The sequence below is a fragment of the Lissotriton helveticus genome, chromosome 2_2 (genome assembly GCF_964261635.1).
Source record: "Lissotriton helveticus chromosome 2_2, aLisHel1.1, whole genome shotgun sequence".
NCBI classification, from domain to species: Eukaryota; Metazoa; Chordata; class Amphibia; order Caudata; family Salamandridae; genus Lissotriton; species Lissotriton helveticus.
This window is the reverse complement of record NC_136060.1, coordinates 135,691,057-135,710,716: the sequence shown is the minus strand read 5'-3', so window position 1 is coordinate 135,710,716 and position 19,660 is coordinate 135,691,057. Positions and strand designations below refer to the sequence as shown.

The 19,660-nt window shown below is 47.0% G+C and overlaps 1 protein-coding gene across 11 annotated transcripts in view; it reads right to left on the bottom strand.

Moving 5' to 3' along the window:
* Nucleotides 1–19,660, bottom strand: part of FRYL (FRY like transcription coactivator) — a 2,496,013-nt gene that overhangs the window by 1,480,793 nt on the left and 995,560 nt on the right. For all 11 annotated transcript variants that reach the window (XR_013608325.1, XM_078678213.1, XM_078678216.1 and 8 more), the window contains one exon: nucleotides 19,401–19,525. Coding sequence is in view for 10 of the 11 variants with exons in the window: in XM_078678213.1 (XP_078534339.1) it covers nucleotides 19,401–19,525 (125 nt within the window). In the remaining variant the exon portion in view is untranslated. The remainder of the gene's footprint in view (nucleotides 1–19,400; nucleotides 19,526–19,660) is intronic.

Sequence of the window (19,660 nt, the reverse complement as noted above, 5' to 3'; positions counted from 1 at the left end):
AATACAGTAAAGCTCGCCTAACATCCAGGGTATGGAGACGTCTTTCTGCTTTAGTTTCTAGGTTTTGAAAGAAAACCGGTAGCAGAATGTTTTGATTTAAGTGATATTGATAACACCTTTGGCAAGAATTGTGGGTTAGTTTTCAAGATTACTCTATCCTTGTGAATCTCTAAATAGGGTTCTTGTATTGTTAAAGCCTGTAGTTCACTTACTCTGAGTAGTGATGTTATAGCGAAGAGAAAGGCTGTCTTTATGGTAATATGTTTGATGTCTGCTGCATGCATGGGCTCAGAAGTTTTCTTCCTCATTTGTGAGTACTGCATTTAAGCTCCATGTTGGTACAAGTGTAGCTCTTGGTGGAGCTATTCTTTGGGCTCCCTCTAGGAATCTTTATGACTGGTCTAGTAAAAAGCATTTGCATGATTTTCCTCTTGTGTCCCCTACTACGGCAGCAAGGTGCACCTGAAGGCTTGAAAAATTGATGTTGCTGTCCAAGAGGCAAGATAGGTATGTGATAACAGAATCTTGTATCTTTATGAAACTGGTCCTGTTAGCGATGCACCATGAGGTGTGGAGTTTCCATTTTGCTGTATAGCATTTCCTTGTGGATTTTTTCTTTGCCTCTGAGCTAGTTGCAGTGTTGTTGGTTCTGGGTGAAATATTTGGCCCTGTTGCATTGTCAGCAGGTCTTTTTCTGTTTTGATCCTGATCCCTTGGATAATTCTAGGAGTGTGGAGTACCATGTTTGCCTTGAACAATGAGGGGCAATGAGAATCCTATTTGTTCCTGGCTCCTTTGCCTTTTGTAGCACCCTTTGCATCAGGAGCTTCGGTGGAAAGGCGTAAACAAATGTCTGAGACCAATTCAGTGAAAGTGCATTTCCACTGCAGGTGGTGTGGAAACCTTGAGGCAAAATATTGGCATTTCTTGTTCTGTATTGTCGCAAACAGGTCAACACTGGTGTTCCCAGGATGTTGAATATGTACTGAATTGTTGTATGTTTCAGCTCCCATTCGTGAGAGCAATTGTTTTGTCTGCTCAGTTGGTCTGCTGTGATGTTGTCTACTCCTGGTAGATGCACTGTCTGTAGATGGATCTTTTGGGCTATTGCCCATTGCGAAATTTCCTGTGCCAGTTTGCTCAGTGGAAAATATTTGTTCCACCTTGCTTGTTGAGGTAGAACATTGAGGTTGCATTGTATGTTTATATTAGAATTGTTTTACTCTGAATAGGTTTCTGGAATGCCTTGAGTGCCAGAAAAACTGTTTTCATCTCTAGGAAATTGATGTGTTTGGTGGAGTCCTGATCGCTCCATTGGCCATGTACTTTTAGCTGCTTGAGAGATGTCCCCATCCGTTGAGGGATGCATCTGTAGTGACTGTCACAGATGGAGTTGGGTCCCTGAAAGGTCTCCACTGTGCTATGTTGTTGGATGCCCACCATAGTCTCTCTGCTTGCACCTTTTGTGTAACAAAGACTAGATCCTCCCAACTTCCTGTGAGCAGCTGTTGTTGAGCCATTCCTGAAATGGGCGCATGTGTAGGCAAGCGTGAGGGATAAGTGGTATACACAATGCCATCATGCCCATTAGTTTCATAACCCTCCTCACTGTCAGAGACTGTCCCCTCCGGTAGAGGGCTGTTTCATGGTAGATAGCTTGTATCCTGGCTTTTGTGGGATAAGCCCTGGTGTTCACTGTGTTTAGTCTTGCTCCCAGGAAGGTTTTCTCTCTTTCTGGTTTTGACGACAATTTTTTGTGGTTTATTGAAAACCTCAGTTTTTGTAGAGGTTGAATTGTTTTTTGAACATAATTGAGACAGGTTTGTCTTGTGTGTCCCTTATTAGCCAATCATCTAGGTAGGGGTAGACGTGGATCTTGCTTCTTCTCATATGTGCCGCCAATGTGGCTAGACACTTTGTGAACACCCATGGGGCTGATTTTATGCAGAACGGAAGTACATTGAATTGGTAGTGTGCCCTGCCGTGCAGGAACCGCAGGTATTTTCTGTGCTTTTTGTTCATAGGGATATGTAAATAGGCATCCTTTAGATTTATTGTTGCCAAATAATCCCCCTTTTGGACTTGCGGGAGTATTTCCTGAAGTGTACACACTTTGAAGTGTTGCGTTAGTATGAATTTGTTTATGAATCTTAAGTCCAAGATTGGCCTTAGAGTTGGATCTTATTTTTTAACTAGAAAGTAAGGGGTGTAGTTTCCTTTGTAACACTGATGTGTTGGTTCCTTTTCTATTGTCTGTTTGAGGTATGGATCCTTAATTTCTGGGTTTAGTAGTGTTTGTTCTGATTTGGTTATTCTTCTCTTCATTGGTAGATTTGCAAGTGGAGTTCTTGTGAGTTCTATGCAATATCCATATTTTACTAAATTTAAAACCTGTCTGTTGTAATCCTTTCCCATTCTCTGTGGGAAAGGATATTTTCCCCCTCACTGGTGTCTTGTGTGTGTCTTTTCCTGTGATTAAGTCAGATTCTGCCATTTCCTCTGCCTCCAGAGGAGTGGCCATTCCCTTTCCCTCGAAAGGGCTCCTTCTGCTGTTGCTGCCATCCTTGGCATCTAGACGGTTGTCCCAACTGCTGCTTTTGTCCTTGCGATTGTTGTGGCATTTGTAGTCCTTTATCAAATCCCCCGCTACCTGTGGTTTTCCTGTTAGAGAAGCCTCCTCTTTTAAAAGCACCTTTGTTGTAGGGCCCCCATTGCCCTTGCTGTTTCATTGTCCTTTTTAGGTCGAGCTTGAAAAGCATGTGAAGCATGCCAAGCTCGACAACTTATGTTGCTGACTTCTGGGAATGTGAGACACGAGTCGGCCACTCGCTTGAAATTGCCCTTGTGAGTGCCCTTTTGCTGCTGGCTGCTTGCTGTGTGGGCGCGCTTTCTCTTTCGGTTAACGCGCTCACACACACGTGCATACACACGCACACACACACACACACAGACACAGACACGCGCATGCACACACACGCAGCAGGCACACACGCAGCATGCACACACACGCAGCATGCACACACACGCAGCATGCACACACACGCAGCATGCACACACACGCAGCATGCACACACACGCACAGGCACACACACGCACAGGCACACACACGCACAGGCACACACACGCACAGGCACACACACAGCAGGCACACACCCCTCCCCCCTTACCTCACCGGGCTCTTTTCTTGCTGGAATCCCTGTTTTCTTGTGGGCTCCTTCTGCTTGGCTCCCGATGGATAGGCGGGTGGGTGGGTGCGACGCGGCTAGGGGCTCCAGAGCAGGGACATGCTGACAACTTCCAGCCTGCTAACTTTCTGCTGCTCCGGCGGGACCTGCGATGCACGAGCTGGTCAAGACGGCGGCTGCACAGGATTCGTAGCCCCTGCCCTTCGGCCGCCTCCGGGACTCCGCCCCTTAGCGCTGGTTATTGAGAAAGAGGCGGAAGCGCTGGTTACTTATCCTGTGTTGTATTCCACACTACTGACAGAATTACTTCTAGGCACTCTCGTGTTTTGGTTTATAATGTAAGGTAACCAGATAAGATTTGCCAAGGAGCAGACAGTTTGCTCCTCAGGAGAATCCAGGATTTGAATGCCGGTGCACGGTAGCTGAAGCCTGCGGTTTATGCGCCGCCGCATAATCTCAGAAGGTACTTCTTACACATATATCCAGCATGCACGAATGTAGGCCGTGGTCCAGGAGCGGGGGAGGGGCTCATTTGAATACACACAGGCCACCGCCAGAGTCCATGGGGAGGGTGTGTGATAAGCTTCGTCGGGGTGATAACATTGAATCCGAGCCTCGCAGGTGGAAGGGAGCAAGACAGGTCGCTTTGGAAACTACAAGAACGAGGCAGCTCCGGCCGCAGCACCCGTCTCTGGTCCGTCCTGAATTTCACTTTCCCAGAGGGGCTCGGACAGGGTCTAGCAGGCAGGATGGCGAGTAGGAAGCTGATCACAGTGTTTGGGGCGACAGGTAAGCAGCCGAGCGGGGCTGACACCTGAGCAGAGGCTCCTAAAGATTTAGTAGCAGAAACGCGTCGGACACTTCAATGCGAATAATACTTGGGGAGGGGGTGAGAAGCAGAGATGTCAATTCACCAAAATGTTAGGGGTAGCGGAAGTGGCAGCACACGCCATTTGACCTTTACTTTCACTCAAACACACATGCTTACACAAACACACAATCACTCATACAGACACCCTCTTTTACATGTGAACACACCCTCAAGCACCCACCCAACATACATTTTAAAAACATGTTTTACTGACCTCAGCTGCCAGATAGGGTCATATTCCAGCTTACTGTGCTCCTTTTTTTTTTTACTACACTAATAGTGAATAATGTGGTATTATTCACTATTAGTGTAATAAAAAATCTCACTGAAAATAAGGAATGTGGGGCTTCGACCAACATCCATAAGGGCGAACTGCCCCAGTGTGCCTGGCACTAACTTTGCTACCTCTGAGGTCAGGGGTCGCCAAGGCAGTGCCAGGGGTGGCATTGGGAAGCCAGGGGTCGCAGATGCAACCCCTAGCGTTCACTAAATGACGTCCCTGGGGGTAAGGCTGGTTCCGAGAGTATACATTTTGGGGAGCCGGGCCCCAGCAATACCATTATAAGATGAGCTTCATTGCTTAGTTTTTGATCCTTTTAAAGAAGCTTTCGATTAATCGGAGATGCAATTTGAGGTGCAGTCTGGGACGCCAGCAGCCAGATTTTAAACACAGGGCTTTGAGTGACACGGTAGCGAGTAGAAACAAGCAGTTATGCCTTGCACCATTGTGCACACATACCACATAAGATGTGTATGAATGGAGATCTGGCTTTGTTTATACGGAAGCTAGAAGTTGCAGCCTGGAAGACATAATGCTACTTTAGAAACACATTTTTCTTTACTGACAATAAAGAATGCGATCACTTGAACATTGAGCTTATGATTCTATGATTTGACTTGAGGCCTTTAATACAGCCGCCCGAGCTAGCAGTGTCCTAATGGGGTTTAGGGTCAGTTCACCAGTGGAAATAGTAAAAATACAGGACCCAGAAAGTAAAGTGCTATTGGCTATCAACCCAGGCAGCTGGATGGTATTAACACAACACTGTATTAAAACAAGCATTTGCAATGCAATAGGTCTCGCATTGACACAAGTCTGAGCTATTGACATTGTAAATAACAATGCCTTTTATTTATGTTTTTAAAAAGAAAACAAAAATAAAAGGCATTGTTATTTGCAATGTCAATAGCTCAAACTCGCATCAATACGAGACCTATTGCATTGCAAATGCTTGTTAAGTTTGTTGAAGGGATATGTCTACTGCCTTCCCAAACAGAGCTTCTCCGTTAAACGGTCTGTTGATGATTGATATTTGGACCTCTTGTTAAAAGCCAGATATTCTGAGCCAGGCATGCTGTCTGAGGATTGTTCTAGTGCGCATTTGCCTGCTTGCAGTGTCTGCTGCATCTAGGGCTGACTTTAGGCATATGTTAGCCACGTTTTTTCCTTCTTGGACAATAGATTTTACTTTTTTTTCTCCTCTTCTGAGAGTTTGTTTAGGAGTTCATCAATTTCATCCCACTGTTGGTGGTCATATCTGTTTAACAGGGCGTTTGAGTTGGCAATGCACCACTGAGTTCCTGCTTCTTTTTCCATCCTTCTCCCTACCATATTCATCCTTTTACTTTCCTTCTCTGGTGGCGGCCCTATGTTGGAGACTGCGTTTGCTCTCCTTCTGGCCGTGGTTACAATGATGGAGTCAGGTATAGTACTTCCTTGTACGTATTTTAAGTCCTTTGAAGAGGACTTCTATTTTTTCTCCACTCTGGGAGTTACTCCCTTGTTTGAGGCTGGCTCTTTAAAGGCTTCTTTGCCCTGATCCAGGATACTTGGTAACATGGGCAGGTATTGTGTACCCTTCGTAGCAGGAGCTAGCGTTTCCAGCAGGAAACATGTGACCCCTTTTCTTCTTCCAGAGGAACCCCAAATTGGTTTGCTGCCCTCTTTACTAACTCATTGTAGAAAGCAATGTCATCCGGGGGTGATGCATTAGAAGGGTAGCGGCAGATTTCTTCTGGGCTATCGGTGTCGTGATTGTTTCATGTGTCCTCGAAGTTTTCCTCTTACTCCGGGACATCTCCGTACTCCTCGGACTCCTCGCCTCGAGGTTCCGGCGTTGGTGGGGAGTCGAAGATCCCTTCTTCCTCACCCTGGGCGTCTTCCACTTCTTCGGCGTCAACGTTCTCTGGCTCTGGTTCGACAGCAGGTGCCTTAGGAATTCGAAAATCCTTTAACGATGCGTCAAATTCTTTTTTCTTTTGTAGCAGTAGAGCCATTTCCTCCTAGAGTCTCCTCTTTTTCTTTTCGACCACGAGGGCCATCTCGGCGTCGGAGGCCGGGGACTTTCTCTTCTTTTCGGCATCAACGTTACTTTTCGGCGATGTTGAGCCCTTTTTTGTGGGTTTGGTGTCAACCCTTGGCTTTGGTGCTTTTTGCGATCTTTCCTCTTCGGTAACCTTTGGATGGATTCAGTGGGATTCCTTTGATCGTGGCTGACCCTCTATCGCCTTCTTGCTCCACGTCGGGGCTGCCTTGGGCGTTTTGTGTTCGTGGCCCTTCGGTTCCGACGGATCTTTTTGCCTTACCTTCTCAGTCTTCTTTTTCGATTCCTTCGCCTTCTTTTCAACGTGGGGTTTTTCAGAGTCCTTCTCTAGTATTTCTGCTGGAGCCCCATGCTCCTCTTCATCGCTGGAGAAACCCATGTCCCTCATGGAAGGTTTCTTCGACGGCTGAGACATTGTGGCGTAGTGGGCCTGTCTTTGGTTTCGACGTGTCCTGGGAGTTTAGGCTGGAACGCTGCGCAGGCCTCGCAATTCTAGTCTTGATGATCCTTCGGCGGGCACAGATTGCACAAGTCGTGTGGGTCACACTGTGCATACTTGAGGTGGCACTTGGGGCAGAATTTGAAAGGGGTATTCTCCATGACACCTACCTCGCCATTTGTGGACCGGATTGGTCCTTTGGTGTTTAAACGGACACCCTGCTCCTGTCTTCGGGTGTGGCCTTGATTGTTTGGTTCTTATTCAATGATCTTTCGATGTCTTCTTTTAACTCTTTTCCGGGAAAAAACTAAAAACTTTCTTCGGAGCTTCTCGTCTTGCTTCCAGACCCAACAGTGGGATCGAAGATGAGACGAACCTGAAAGCAGAGGGGACAGAGTCTGGGTCACTAGTCAGTGACCAGGGGCACGCTAGTCGAATGCCCACAGATGTCTGGTGCTTGCAGGTGAAGAAGGTGAAGCTGGCCTCTTCAGCCACGAGGACCAGGAGGCGTCGAAGACCAAGTGCTGGATTCGAGCTGTCCCACGAAGGATGTCGAGTGCTGCGGTGTTGGTGCCCAGATTGGACCCAACAAACCTTGGCAGAAAGCAGAGATTGGATTCGGTGCAGACCAGCAAGGTCTGAGGGACTCACCCTTTGGTGGGGAGTCAGGGCACGTCTGGAGCAACCAGGGAAGCCCAAAGAAAAGTATTGTTTACCTTTGACGGGACCCACCAGTCGACGGACCAGGGATCGAGCGGAAATGCAAGAAGCAGGCCCACGGAACACTCTTCAGTGCAGATGGTGCTCGGGGCTTGAGCTACAAGTCACCCAATGCACAACTTCGAGAAAGCTCGGGAAGTTGATGCACTAGCAAATGTGCACAGTGTCCAGGAGGTCCGGTCCTACGTTACTCGTGAGGGCTGCGGGTCTCTGCTTTGCTGGGATCTAGTGTCGGCTTCTAAGAAGTCTGGAAGTCCGTGTCCTGCGTCGCAAATACTTCAGAGTCCGGCGGGAGCTTCTAAAATGCAGACCGGCAAGATACTTCTTTGGTGCCTGTTTGAACAGGGGAGTCACTCCTTGACCCCAAGGGAGATTCTTCCGTCCTCTAGTCTCGAGTAGAGCGTCAAAGTTCCAGGATTTAATATCCGAGTTTTGTCCAGGTGTAATCTAAAGCCCTGTTGCCAGGGTTCCCTTACTTATACTAATAAAAGTGGGTTGGACATACTCTGGGGACCCACCTATGGGAGGGTGTGAGAAGTTGGCCTGATGTGCAGTGCTCACTATTCTAGTGATCACTATATATCAGTCCAAACAACCCTTATTGATGATTGGTTGTAAGTCAACCTTATAGACCAGCTATCCTAGTAGCATGGATACGAGCAGTCTAAGGCTAAGACTCTAGAGGGCGTGTTAAGCCAGCTGTTTTACCATCACATTACCCCTTGAACACCCAGTGAAAGGACACCACACAAGTGTTATGAAAATAAACAATGTATTTATTAGAATCACAACAACCCTGTACTCTTTATGAGGACAGGGTGCTAAGCACACAACAAAACTCTTACGAAAATACTTTTAAGTTAGCACGTTACACAAATGCCCGAGGGGCACGAAAAACCATATACGCTAAAAGTGGAATGCGAATTACTAGCAGGTAAGTAACAGTTCTAATAGGCTTTGGAATCGCTAGGACTGGACTAGGGAATCGTTAGATTACTACTAGGAGGCCCAGGGGACTCGGGTGCAGAGTGTGCACTCTCACGCGGGATGCGGGACAAAGTCTATGGAAGCTAGAATTCACAAAGTTAGTGTTCACGGGCGAACCCGACCTGGTAGGGAGAAAATGACAGTGGATCCTGACCCTTGGATAGTGAGGCTATGCTGGGACACCGGAGTGCCGAAGTTACCTAGCCCAGGGGCTGCAGCTGCATAGGTCTGAAAAGACGTCGGGGATCTCGTTGCCGGACCAGGAGCCTGGAAGGAAGAAGTTGCTGGCAGGCGACCAGTGAAGGAAAGTTCGATGGATCCAAGCCTGGATCAAGGAAGAAGAAAACCTGAAAGCAGAGGGGACCAAGTTCTTGAATCACTAGCCAGTGATTAAGTGGGCACCAGGATGGCACCGGGCGAAGTCACCGCAGTCAGGTGAGTGGGCACTGCTGGGCTCTGCAGTCTCTCGGACCAGGAGGCGTTGTCGGCGACCAGGATGGAGGTGCGAGCTGTCCCACGAAGGATGAAGTCGTTGGCGTCGAAGTTACCCAGGATGGGGCAACAAGCCTTGGCTAGTTCAAGCCCACGCGGTGGACTCAAAATGGCGTCTTGAGTGGACCAGGAGGGTCCGGGGTGCTCCTCTTCTGGAAGGGAGCAAGGGCCAGTCTGGAGCAACCAGACCAGCAGCAGAAATGTCGTCGGGCGTCGTCAGGAAGGCCACAAGCCAACGGGCTAGTAGCCAAACAACGCGGTGAGCAGCGGAAAGCAGAAGGGCCCCACGCAGATCGTGGAGATGCTGGGGGGCTGCTCTTCGGTGCTGGAGCTGCTCAGGGTGGGGGCTTCTCGGACCCCAAAGCACTCACCAGGAATTCACTCGGCGGGCTTGCTGGAAAGAAGTCGTGCAGTCTTGCAGATGGCCGGTCCCTTGAGGTCTCGTCGCACCCACGGTTCTCAGCTGGGCTGTAGAGGTGGGTAGAGGTCAGAGGTACCAGGGAAGCCGGTTCTCGTCGAGCTGGGCAGTCGGATTCCGGAGGAAGGACTTGCAGCAGACCGCAGTGTTCTTAGATGGTGCCTGCGGATGCAGGGTGACTACTCCTTAGTCACAAGGGAGAAATCTTAGGAAGAAGTCTTGAGTTCCTTTCGTGGAAAGTAGTTTCAGGATTCAAAGATGATCTGATTTGGAAGGGGGCCAGTCTCTACCTTTATCCTGTAAAAAGGGGCTGGCACGCGACTAAGTCCTGCCCTATGGGTGGGACTAGGAGGGGGGTGGTTACACCCACTTCCTTGGCGGGCTTTTCCCCAGCACAGGGTCTGGAGTGACCCTGGAACTGGTTCAAGCCGGCCTATGCACAGTGAGCACCGGGGTGCCACGTGCAGTCACCTTCCTCTAAAGCCCTGCCTACCTACAATACACAAAACCCTGTCTGGGACAGTGCTGGCACCGCCCCTGGCAGGAAACCCTTTGTCCTTATCTCCTGCTCTGGGAGGACTCCCAGCAGCAGGAGGGCAGACTTGTGTCTCGGTGGCAGCATCCATTTTGTGGATGCTAAGGCTCTGTCTGACTTTTAACCGGGTTATAGGTTACAGGCATGTCGTGTCCCTCTAGAAGGGTGGAATGCTAACCCCGTCGCCAGAATTGGCGAGGGGTTAGTATTCCAATTCGTATGACACCTTACTCGACATGTTTTGATAAAGCGATACCAGAGTTGGCACATAACCGCGAGGATTATAATGCACTTAAGAGTATATGGTATGCGATATCATGGAAACGGCTAAGGGATGGATCCCGAAAGCCGCAGACAGGCTCAGCTCATGCTAGAGCACCATCTCACACGATTCCAAGCACTCTGCCTTTAGGATTGTTAAGGCCTGCTATAGGAGTGACTGATAGGAGATCTGTGTGTCCATTTTTAGGGTTAGATATAGGTATACTATATCTAAAGCAAAGGGTGAGTACACCACCTTGCCCCAGCTGTCGTGCAGCCAGTTGTGCCAGTTTTAGTTAGTCAATCCAGGGGTGGCATAATACATGCTTCAGCCCCTGGGAGACTTCTGGGTGCACCCCAGCCCTGGGTACAGGGACTTGGAGAGGGCCCAGTGCCAATTCAGTACCTGAGTACAATTTGGATAGAGAGAACAGCTAGGCTGTGGGTCTGATTAGCAGGCCCACAGCCAGGGAAAGTCGTAAACCAGTGCAGCAAAAAGCAAAAAATCTGGGTGATCATAGGATTGCAGACCCTACTCTCCTACAGAGGGTTTGGAAAGAGGGGTGGCTACACCCATTTCCTTAGTCCAGTTTTGCGCCAGAGCAGGAGATGGTAGCCCCTGCAACCAGTTTGGACTGGGCTATGCACAGGGACACTAAATGTGTCCCCAGTGCAGACACCAAAGTTAAGTAACTTGTTGTGATTGATGCTTTTAACCACTGAGTCCTGACATTTTGAAGATGTGGGCCTATGGAATGGCACAACCCAGATAATTAAATTTTGCAGGACCAAACAGGCAAAGTGCCCTTCTTGCTGGACCAGGCTATCAAAGCAGTAGTGCTTCTTGAACATATGGATAGACACCCAAGCCACAGCCTGACAGATATCCAGAACAAGTACTCCGTCTGCCAACACAGTTGTATCAGCCTTGGCTCTGTTTGAATCAGCATGGAGGCCCTCCAGGGGCTATTTTTTGTCTAGTGCATAGCAGATCTTTATACAGAGAACTATTCATCTTGATGTCGTACTCTTCTGCACTGTCCTTTCTTTACGTTCCCAAGTAAACCCCACAAAATGCTGATCATCCATCTGATAGGCCGTGGTGGATACTGATGGAGTCTCTCCTCATTTTCTGAGGGGTGAGAGAGAGCGCAAAGAATGACGACAGGGTGACAGATTGTCTAATAAGAAATTGAGTCAATCTTCAGCAGGAATGGTACCCTAGTCTGGAACACCAGTTTCTCTGGGAAAAAAGGTGGTGTATGCAGATGAATGGAGGGAGCTTGGAGCTCACGCAAGTGGCAAGCTGAAGTCATTATAAAGATGACTTTTGAAAGCCAGTAAACTCACAGGAGAGCTGCAAATCGGCTCAAATGGAAACATATAAGGAAAGTTAGAGCAACATTAAGGTCCCACAGTGGCATTACAAAAGATTTTGGTGGAAACCTAGGACCAGATCTTTACAAAAAAGGTATCATAACAGGTGATTCAAATAGGACAGCTGGTCCAGTAAACACAAAAAGGAGGAAAGGGCCAGCAAATATCCTTTAAAAGCGCACATTGCAATTCCTTGCATGGCTAAAGACAGCACAAAAAGCAAAACAACTTTGCCTCTAAAGCATCTGTAATGTGGGAATTAGACAGGGCCACAAACTTATTCCAGCACCTAGTACTGACACTTTTCGTAGCAGGACAGCTGGTCACCACTACTGCAGGAAGGAGATAGAAAGCCATCAAATGTTACTGTACCATCTCCACACATGGAGGTATAGATTGCGTAGGCCTGGGGTCACTACTCTTCCCTGCTGCTGCGCCAAAAGTCCACTAGAAGTGACAGCCTGATCTTGGAAGACAGATGCTAATGCCCATAAGTTTGGGGTACTAAGCTTTCCAGGTCTATTCCACAGCCACCAGAATGACTTGAGACCTGTTGTTTCTTATCTTCAGAATGTGGAAAGAAGAGTTAGCGACAGAAAGGCGGTGGCGAGTAGATCGAGACAGAATTATCCTGATCACAGAGGTGCCCTGCATCACCATTCATGATATGTTAGAAATTACCAGCTGAGTTCATCTGCCATGGTGTTCAAAAATCCAACCAGGTGGATCACAAATAGGGAGACCTGCCATTTCCAGTGGTGCAGAGCCTCCTATCACAGGTCCCAGGAGCCCACTCTGCCCTGTATGTTGCAGTACTACCTGATGGTGGTATTGTCCCTGAGAACCTGAACCAACCTCCCTTTAATGGACTGCAGAAAGGAATTCCACACCAAGCGAACTGCCCGCAATGCCAACAGGTTGATGCGGAGGCAAGTCTCTACCGGAGACCAGAGTCCTTTGATCTCAACCTCTCTCAGATGACATCCCCAACCCTACAGTGACTTGTTTGTGACCACTGTCAGCTCTTGGTAAGGTAGGGAAAGAGGTCTGCCCATGGTCCAATTGCAGTTGAGCAGCCACCACTGCAGGTTATTTCCATACTCCTCACAAACCTACATGAAATCTGACATTTACTTTGTGTTGAGCCCCCTGAGACTTTTGATCATACTGCAGAACCAACATGTGCCCTCTGGTATAGTCGGCACGCAGGATATAGGAGGCCAATAAGTCTCAGTGCAACACTCATGGAGACCCAGGACAAGATAAAAAAATTAGGATCATAGCACAAATGTTCTAGACACACTTAAAAGCAGGACAGGATCGAAACTGCACTGTATCCAGGATGGCTGTTGTGAACTGGAGTTTCTGCAAAGTAGTCCGGTGTGACTGAAAAGTTGATCTAAAACCCCAAAAATGTTAAGAGGTCTGCTGTCATCTGGAGGTTGTCTACAACTAACTGTGGCAAGCCCGCCTTCAACAGCTAGTCATAAGAGATTGGGGAAAATCCCAAGTCTTTAAAGCTGTGCTACAACTGCTACCATCACTTTCATGTACACACAAGGGGCACTTGTGCGGCTGAAGGACAGCACAGAGAACTAAAAATGGTCTTGGCCCACCTTAAACAGCAGTTATCGCCTGTGGGACTGCAAGACTAAAATGGGCAAATAGGCACCCTGCAGGTCCAGAGCTACAATCCAGTCTTCTGGCTCCCGGGCAGACTGAACTTGGGGTAATGTGAGCATCTTCAATTTTTCCTTTAAGCAAGAAACCTGCTTCAGAACTAGAAAATAATGGTAGTAGCATGGAGTCCAAATTTCCGCTGCTGGGACCCTCTCTAAGGCTTCCTTTTCCAAAGGAGCCTTGACCTCCTGTCATAAAATGGACAATGGTCCTCAGACAGCTGATCGGATGTGGTTGGAATATGCAACAAATCTGAAAGGAATGGTAGGGGATATCTTTGCTGAACTATTTGAAGCACCCACCTGTCAGATATGCCTTGCCAGATGTGATTACCTGCCACCTTTGTCACCAGTCGAGCTAATATCTTATCCTACCTCCAATAGGGTGGGTATGTTCTAGGGAAAGCTAAAGTGTTTTGGTGGTGGTAGCTAGAGGTGTTAGTGACAGAGGAATGTGCTGCTCCTGAGGGCCTATACGTTTTCAACCAGATACCCAATCCGGTCCTCGAAAGAAAGGGGGTGATTAAGGGAGGGGTCTGTTGCCGTGGAGGAGTATATTGCTGTTGTCTGTGCACAATGCCCTTTCCAAAGCCTTGTAAGGGAAAAATCTGTTAAGAATACTGCTGCAGGGGTGCAACAGGAGAGAGTGTGCTGTGGCCCTGCTTTCCTTGACATGTTCAAGGGCTGAGTCTCCCTGATCTTTGATTAGTTGGGTGGCATTGTGCATTAGTACTGCTTGAACGCTGGTGGATCTTACCCACACATGGTGCCAAAGGACCACGCTGGTACCAACTGCCTTGCTGAAGCAGTGGTGTCCAGCAGAGCAAATGAGACACTTCGTTGCATCCTGACCATATTGAATTAGCTTCACAAGGTTGGCAAATTAGTTATCAGGAACAGTCAGCAAGATCTCGATAACCACATGATGCATTCACGTATCGCGAGGACGCAGCTGATATTTACTGAGTGAAAAGCGAGGCTTGCTGAGGAAAACATCCTCTTTCTGATTGCCTCCATGAATTTTATTACCTATCGGGAGGCGTAGAAGTGAATGAATTGAGGTTTTGTCTGCTCCTGGCCATTTAGACCACTAGGTTTTTAGGCATAAAGTGCAGTAGGAAGGAGGCTAACCAGGAGCTGGTCGACATCTTCTGGCGACTTCTCTATTTACTGGTGTAAAAGAGCAAGGTTTGGCCAAATGGCTCAGTGTGCCTGTCATGGCTTCATTAACAAGCATTTGCAATGCAATAGGTCTCGCATTTGCGAGAGTTTGAGCAATTGGCTTTGCAAATGACAATGCATTTTTTTGTGCGTTTTGAAAACCAGCGAGCGCGCACTTTGTACTTAGAGTCCTTGCTTACAAGATGCAAGGCTTGCAATTACTGCGCCTCATTTACTGCCAGCCTTGCTTCTGGTAAGCAAGGACTAGAAGTACAAAGTGCATGTTAACGCACCGCTTGCAGCTTTTCAAAACACATAAATAAAAGGCATTGTCATTTACAATGCCAATAGTTCAAACTCTTGCAAATGTGAGACCTTTAGTTATCTAATTCACGAAGTGAGACACTTTTATTTTGGTGCCCGGGACTATTTTCTGCCCCTGTCTGCTCCTGGTTACATTAAAGAACAGTATTTTTTAAATGAAGAATTGCTCCATAAAAGTTAGCTGTAACCGCTCCTGTAGAACATATGTACAGTCACGCCGGAAGCGTTTCTGTTTAACTATCAGAAACGGAACTCCTGAAGTTTAGGAGTTTTATTGTGGGTGCCCGTCCTGAACAGATTTCCAGATCCGGGGTGGCACTTTTAAAAACATCCCTGAATGGGCGCCACGTTATTAGGCGGAAGCAGCTGCAAAATCTGCATCTCCGATGTGCGAATTTCTAATCACATCTCACGTAGAGACAAATTGACCCGTGCGCTCTCAGCAGGGACTTTTAAAGTGAGGTTCCACAGCTCTGATGTTATTTGTAAAAAAAAAAAAAAAACTACAACCCAAGCTGTGCTGTCCTTGAAGCGTCACGGGGGTTCAACGGCATTGTAAATAGGTTTCCGGAATGACTTCAAATAGGACTTGCGTCACAAACACCTTAGTTTTGTAAGAATTCGATTAAAAGAGTGAGTCTTCATGCTGTTGGTAATGCTAACTTTAAAGGCCAAGGTGAAAAAGCAGCTGTAAGAGTTGCTAATAAGCATTTAATTACAAAAAAGTTACAATTAAATCAAAAAGGCACAATTTTGCAACAGCTTATCAGTATGTCAGATGCGTGTGGCATTTTGAAACAAGTTATCTCTGCGAACTCTGGTGGTGCCCTCCTACACCTTAATAGAGCGTATAGATGTCCAGTGGAGTAAACATCAGTGAGTAATTACATTGTAGACCCTTTTTTACCTACCGTACATTGCGATGGGGCGTGACCTATCAACCCAACTGCGCCTCGGGCTGTTTCCTTCTTTTTTTAAATTTAAATCTGCTTGACACAAACACCGCTCACATCACTGCTCACATACACATGTGAGGCGATGAATAATCACCACTATACTAGTCAAGTTTGTCTGGCTGCCATCCATGCTTTTAACTGGACAACGACCTGGTGCAAGACACTGCATTCTGCTGCATTCAGACAGCTTTTGACAAAATGCCTGTTTAATTTACCTGTTCTTTCCTTGTCTGACATCACCCTGCCTCCGTCGACTCGGAGATCATGGTATACGGGATCTCCATCTGTGCCGGAGTCTCTTCTCTGTCTGCATGGCCATACGGGAAATTTAGAGAATGCAGGTGGAGGCTGAGGATTGTAGGAAAGAATCTCAGCAGAGACATCAATGTAAGTTTAAGGGAAGAGGCCAGGCTGTGGGGCCATAAGGAATCACTTTCGGGCGGAGAGCTATAAAACAGAATGCCACGTAGGGGAAGGGTTTTGGCGCGGTAGGTCAGAGGGCTATTAAGACCCATCCCGGAGGGAAAAGGGATGGCACTGGGTCATAAATCCCCCGGCTTTAATCATGGGGGAACGGATGGGGCGTGCGTGCGCGTGTCAGTGTGTAAGGGGGAGGGGGCGGGCTGGCAATCCGAGGACTCTCGTTTCCTCTGAGCTGCACGGGTTGCATTCTGCGAGCAGCGTCTGAGGTGTGGAAGAGGCAGGCACGTGCTGACGGGTGAAGCAGAGCAGGAGAAAGCGATGTGTGAAATGGTGGATGGCGCATCACCCTCACTCCTCATGTTGTGCGGCATAAAGTAAACACTGTGAAACTGCTTGTTGCATCTCTTCCCCTTGCACAGCTAACGCAATTCACAGTGCTTGTTACGATACAGCGTGAAAACCGTTCTGTACATTCTGACTTTGTTTAATATTTATAAGGGTAAAGGTGTGTTACTATGTCATAATGTGCTTTGGTTTATAGGATAGACAGGCTGTTAGAAAAAAAAGCGCGTCGCTCACTGGGCTTAAGGACATCCGGAGTTGAGCGCGTGTGCGCATTAACAAAACAAAAGTGAAATTGCATCAGGCTTGCGAGGCGCTGTTACTGCATGCAGCTGGTTGCGCGGACGGAAGGGGGACAGGAGATGTGTACACCGCGTGTCTGTGAGTGTGCACCAGCTCCAATTGCCCCTGCGCGTGCCCATCTCGGAAGGAGGCAAGTCAGCAACAGTAGATCTCGCTGGCGACAGCGCTTCACGCTGCATCGCCAGGTGCGAGACCTAAAAAGTAGAAGCAGTTCGGTAGAAGTCAACTCAGGTTTCAAAACCTCGGTCAGGACATTAGTTTTAACATCAAAGGGCAGGATTGCAGGTCCAAAACCTCTGGAGCCTATCGGATCACCACAGCAAAGAAGCAGATTCCTCTGTGGAAAGATGAGGGGGAAGAGTTCAACCCAGTGTACCTGAAGGTGTCTAAAGAACTCTTCTGAGGGTCCATAATGAGACTGTCCTCTTCATATTATTGGGGGGTCATCCATCCTCCAGTATCACAGTAATGACTGTGTTCTGAATTCAAGGCAAAAGGAATGTGAAGTGTCCTAGGTAGTGGCAGTGTTTTAGCCAAGTCAGAATGAGGTTGGATCAGATGCGCCAAAGGTTGTGGAGGGCACTACTTCAATCAAGGTTGAATACATTTTACTTTAGAGGCCAATAAGACAATGTTATTTTTCTCAAACATCAGCGTGGCAGCGAAATTGTGGTGACAGATTTAAAATTCGGTTGGGGCGTCGGCCCTGGAGTCGGGTAGAACCTGCGGAAGAAGCAAAAGGAGCAGACTGCGTCAAGAAAGGATACACCAACAGCAGCCCATCTGGAGGCCTGCTTGGATCCTTGGGACACAAAGGCACACCAGAGGGTTCTGAAGATGTACAACTTGGCTTCCTTAAAAGCATCTACTTCTTGTGGTCGATGAAGGAGACCCAGGAATTAGGGTTGCATCATTATGAGCTGTGGAATGAGTTTGTCAGTAAGAAATTGGAAGGCACCTAGACGGCCTCACGACTCCTCTGCACAAGACTAGAGCAACTTCGGAGAGTCACACATTGACTTTTTGAGTTGCTCTTGTCACCTGCATTTACCTGACGACTTTGAGGGTGAAGAAGACCTTTTGCAGGTATGGCCTCAAGAATGGTAAGGAGTCAGTGACACTGATGAGAAAACGTTGAGGTAACAAGCTCCAGATTCACATCTGAAGGCGTAGTAAGAAAGAAACTGATGTCAACGCACTGGAGTTGTATTCATGTATCTCCGGCATCGCTCCAAGGGTGGATCTAAGTTGAAGTTGGGCCACACAATGCCACCTGCTAGTGCGCGGGACCAATGCGGAGAATATTTTCCAGGTCCAGTATGGAGTCTGGGTTTATTCACACATTCAAGAATCTACTGTTGGAAGTATCCATCAGTCTTTAGTACCTTTTGGCCTTGCCCTGCAGCCAATATAGAAGCCTGAATATTAATGAAATACCGGATACAGGACATCATTTACACGCTTGTCTTCAGACCTTGCTTGATACAGCCTATAAGAATCCACAGCTTGCATTGCACCCAGGGTGCCACTTATGGCCACATTCCATAGTCCGTTTCTGTAGGTCAAGGTTTGTGGCTGGGCCCAGAACCCAGAAAGCTTATACTCCATCCCATGTGCTGGAGTGCTTTTAGTCACAATCTGTTTCACATTACTCTGCCCCACAGTACGACTAGGCACAGCTTCCACTGAGCATACTATCCCAGATGCCTGCATGCAGCACAGCCTTATGTGGCAAGGTCCAGTACTCCTTGTCAGGATATTGAATCTTTCTGCCCTATTTCTTAGAATGACCGTGTTTATGCAATGTTTTGGAGGGCTCACTTTGCGCACACACGGCCCTCACAAACACAAATCCCAACAAATGTTGTGAATTGTTGAAAGCTGGTTTGTGAAATTGCAAATGTGAGTAAAACATTTTAGTTAATCAGATTAGGGTAAGATTCAAAATTGAAGTGAATGATCCCACATCACAATAGGTCTCTATTCAATATTTAAATGCATTAAAAACTATTTAACACAATGAAACAAAGAAGCTAAATTGATTGCATGTTTATATTCAGTACGTATTCAATATAGTTCTGTCGGGTGCTTTTTCTGTATGAGACAGCTAACCCACAGTAGTAGTTTTAGTAAGTCTCAGTACACAGCAACAACTTGCATATTGACTTGCAAGGTGGTCTTCCAGACTCCGTTGCTCTTTTTTATTTTTACCCATTTTAACTAAGTAAATATACTTCCCTTTTGTATAAAAATATCAGTCAGTCTACTCTTGACCGGTAAGTTAATATAATTTTCTAATTTCTTGTAATTTCAGGAATGTTTCATGTGTTAAAAGTTAAGAAAAACAAATCAGAAAGTACAAGGGATTAAATTGAACATGCTTCCCCCAACTAGAAAAATGCATTACTTTCACTAAATGTCCTAGAAACAATTCACATAGTCTAGTATTTTGGTTTCTTAGTTCAGAATATAAGCAAGTTAAAAGCAAATAATCTTTTTTAAAGCAACAAATGATTCCTTAAGTGACATATGCTTCACAAAAAGAAAACTAGTTACAATTATTCCATATTAAGGCAGGAATACAAATACAGCACATTTATTACCTGAAAGCTCCTGGGTTGGTCCTGCCAAGCCCCAGAACAAGGGATTCCGTAATTTCCATGCTCTCAGAGCGCATCATTGGAACTATGTGCTTAAACAAGGATGAAGGGGATGGGATACCAAGGACCTGGAATAAGAGGGACATTATTGGAGTTCTATAAAAAAACAATTTTACATAGCTTGTGCGCTCAGTGTACATTTTTTGTGTATTGTGTAGATTGACTCGTAACCTAAACCAGCCATGATCATTTAGAAATAAATA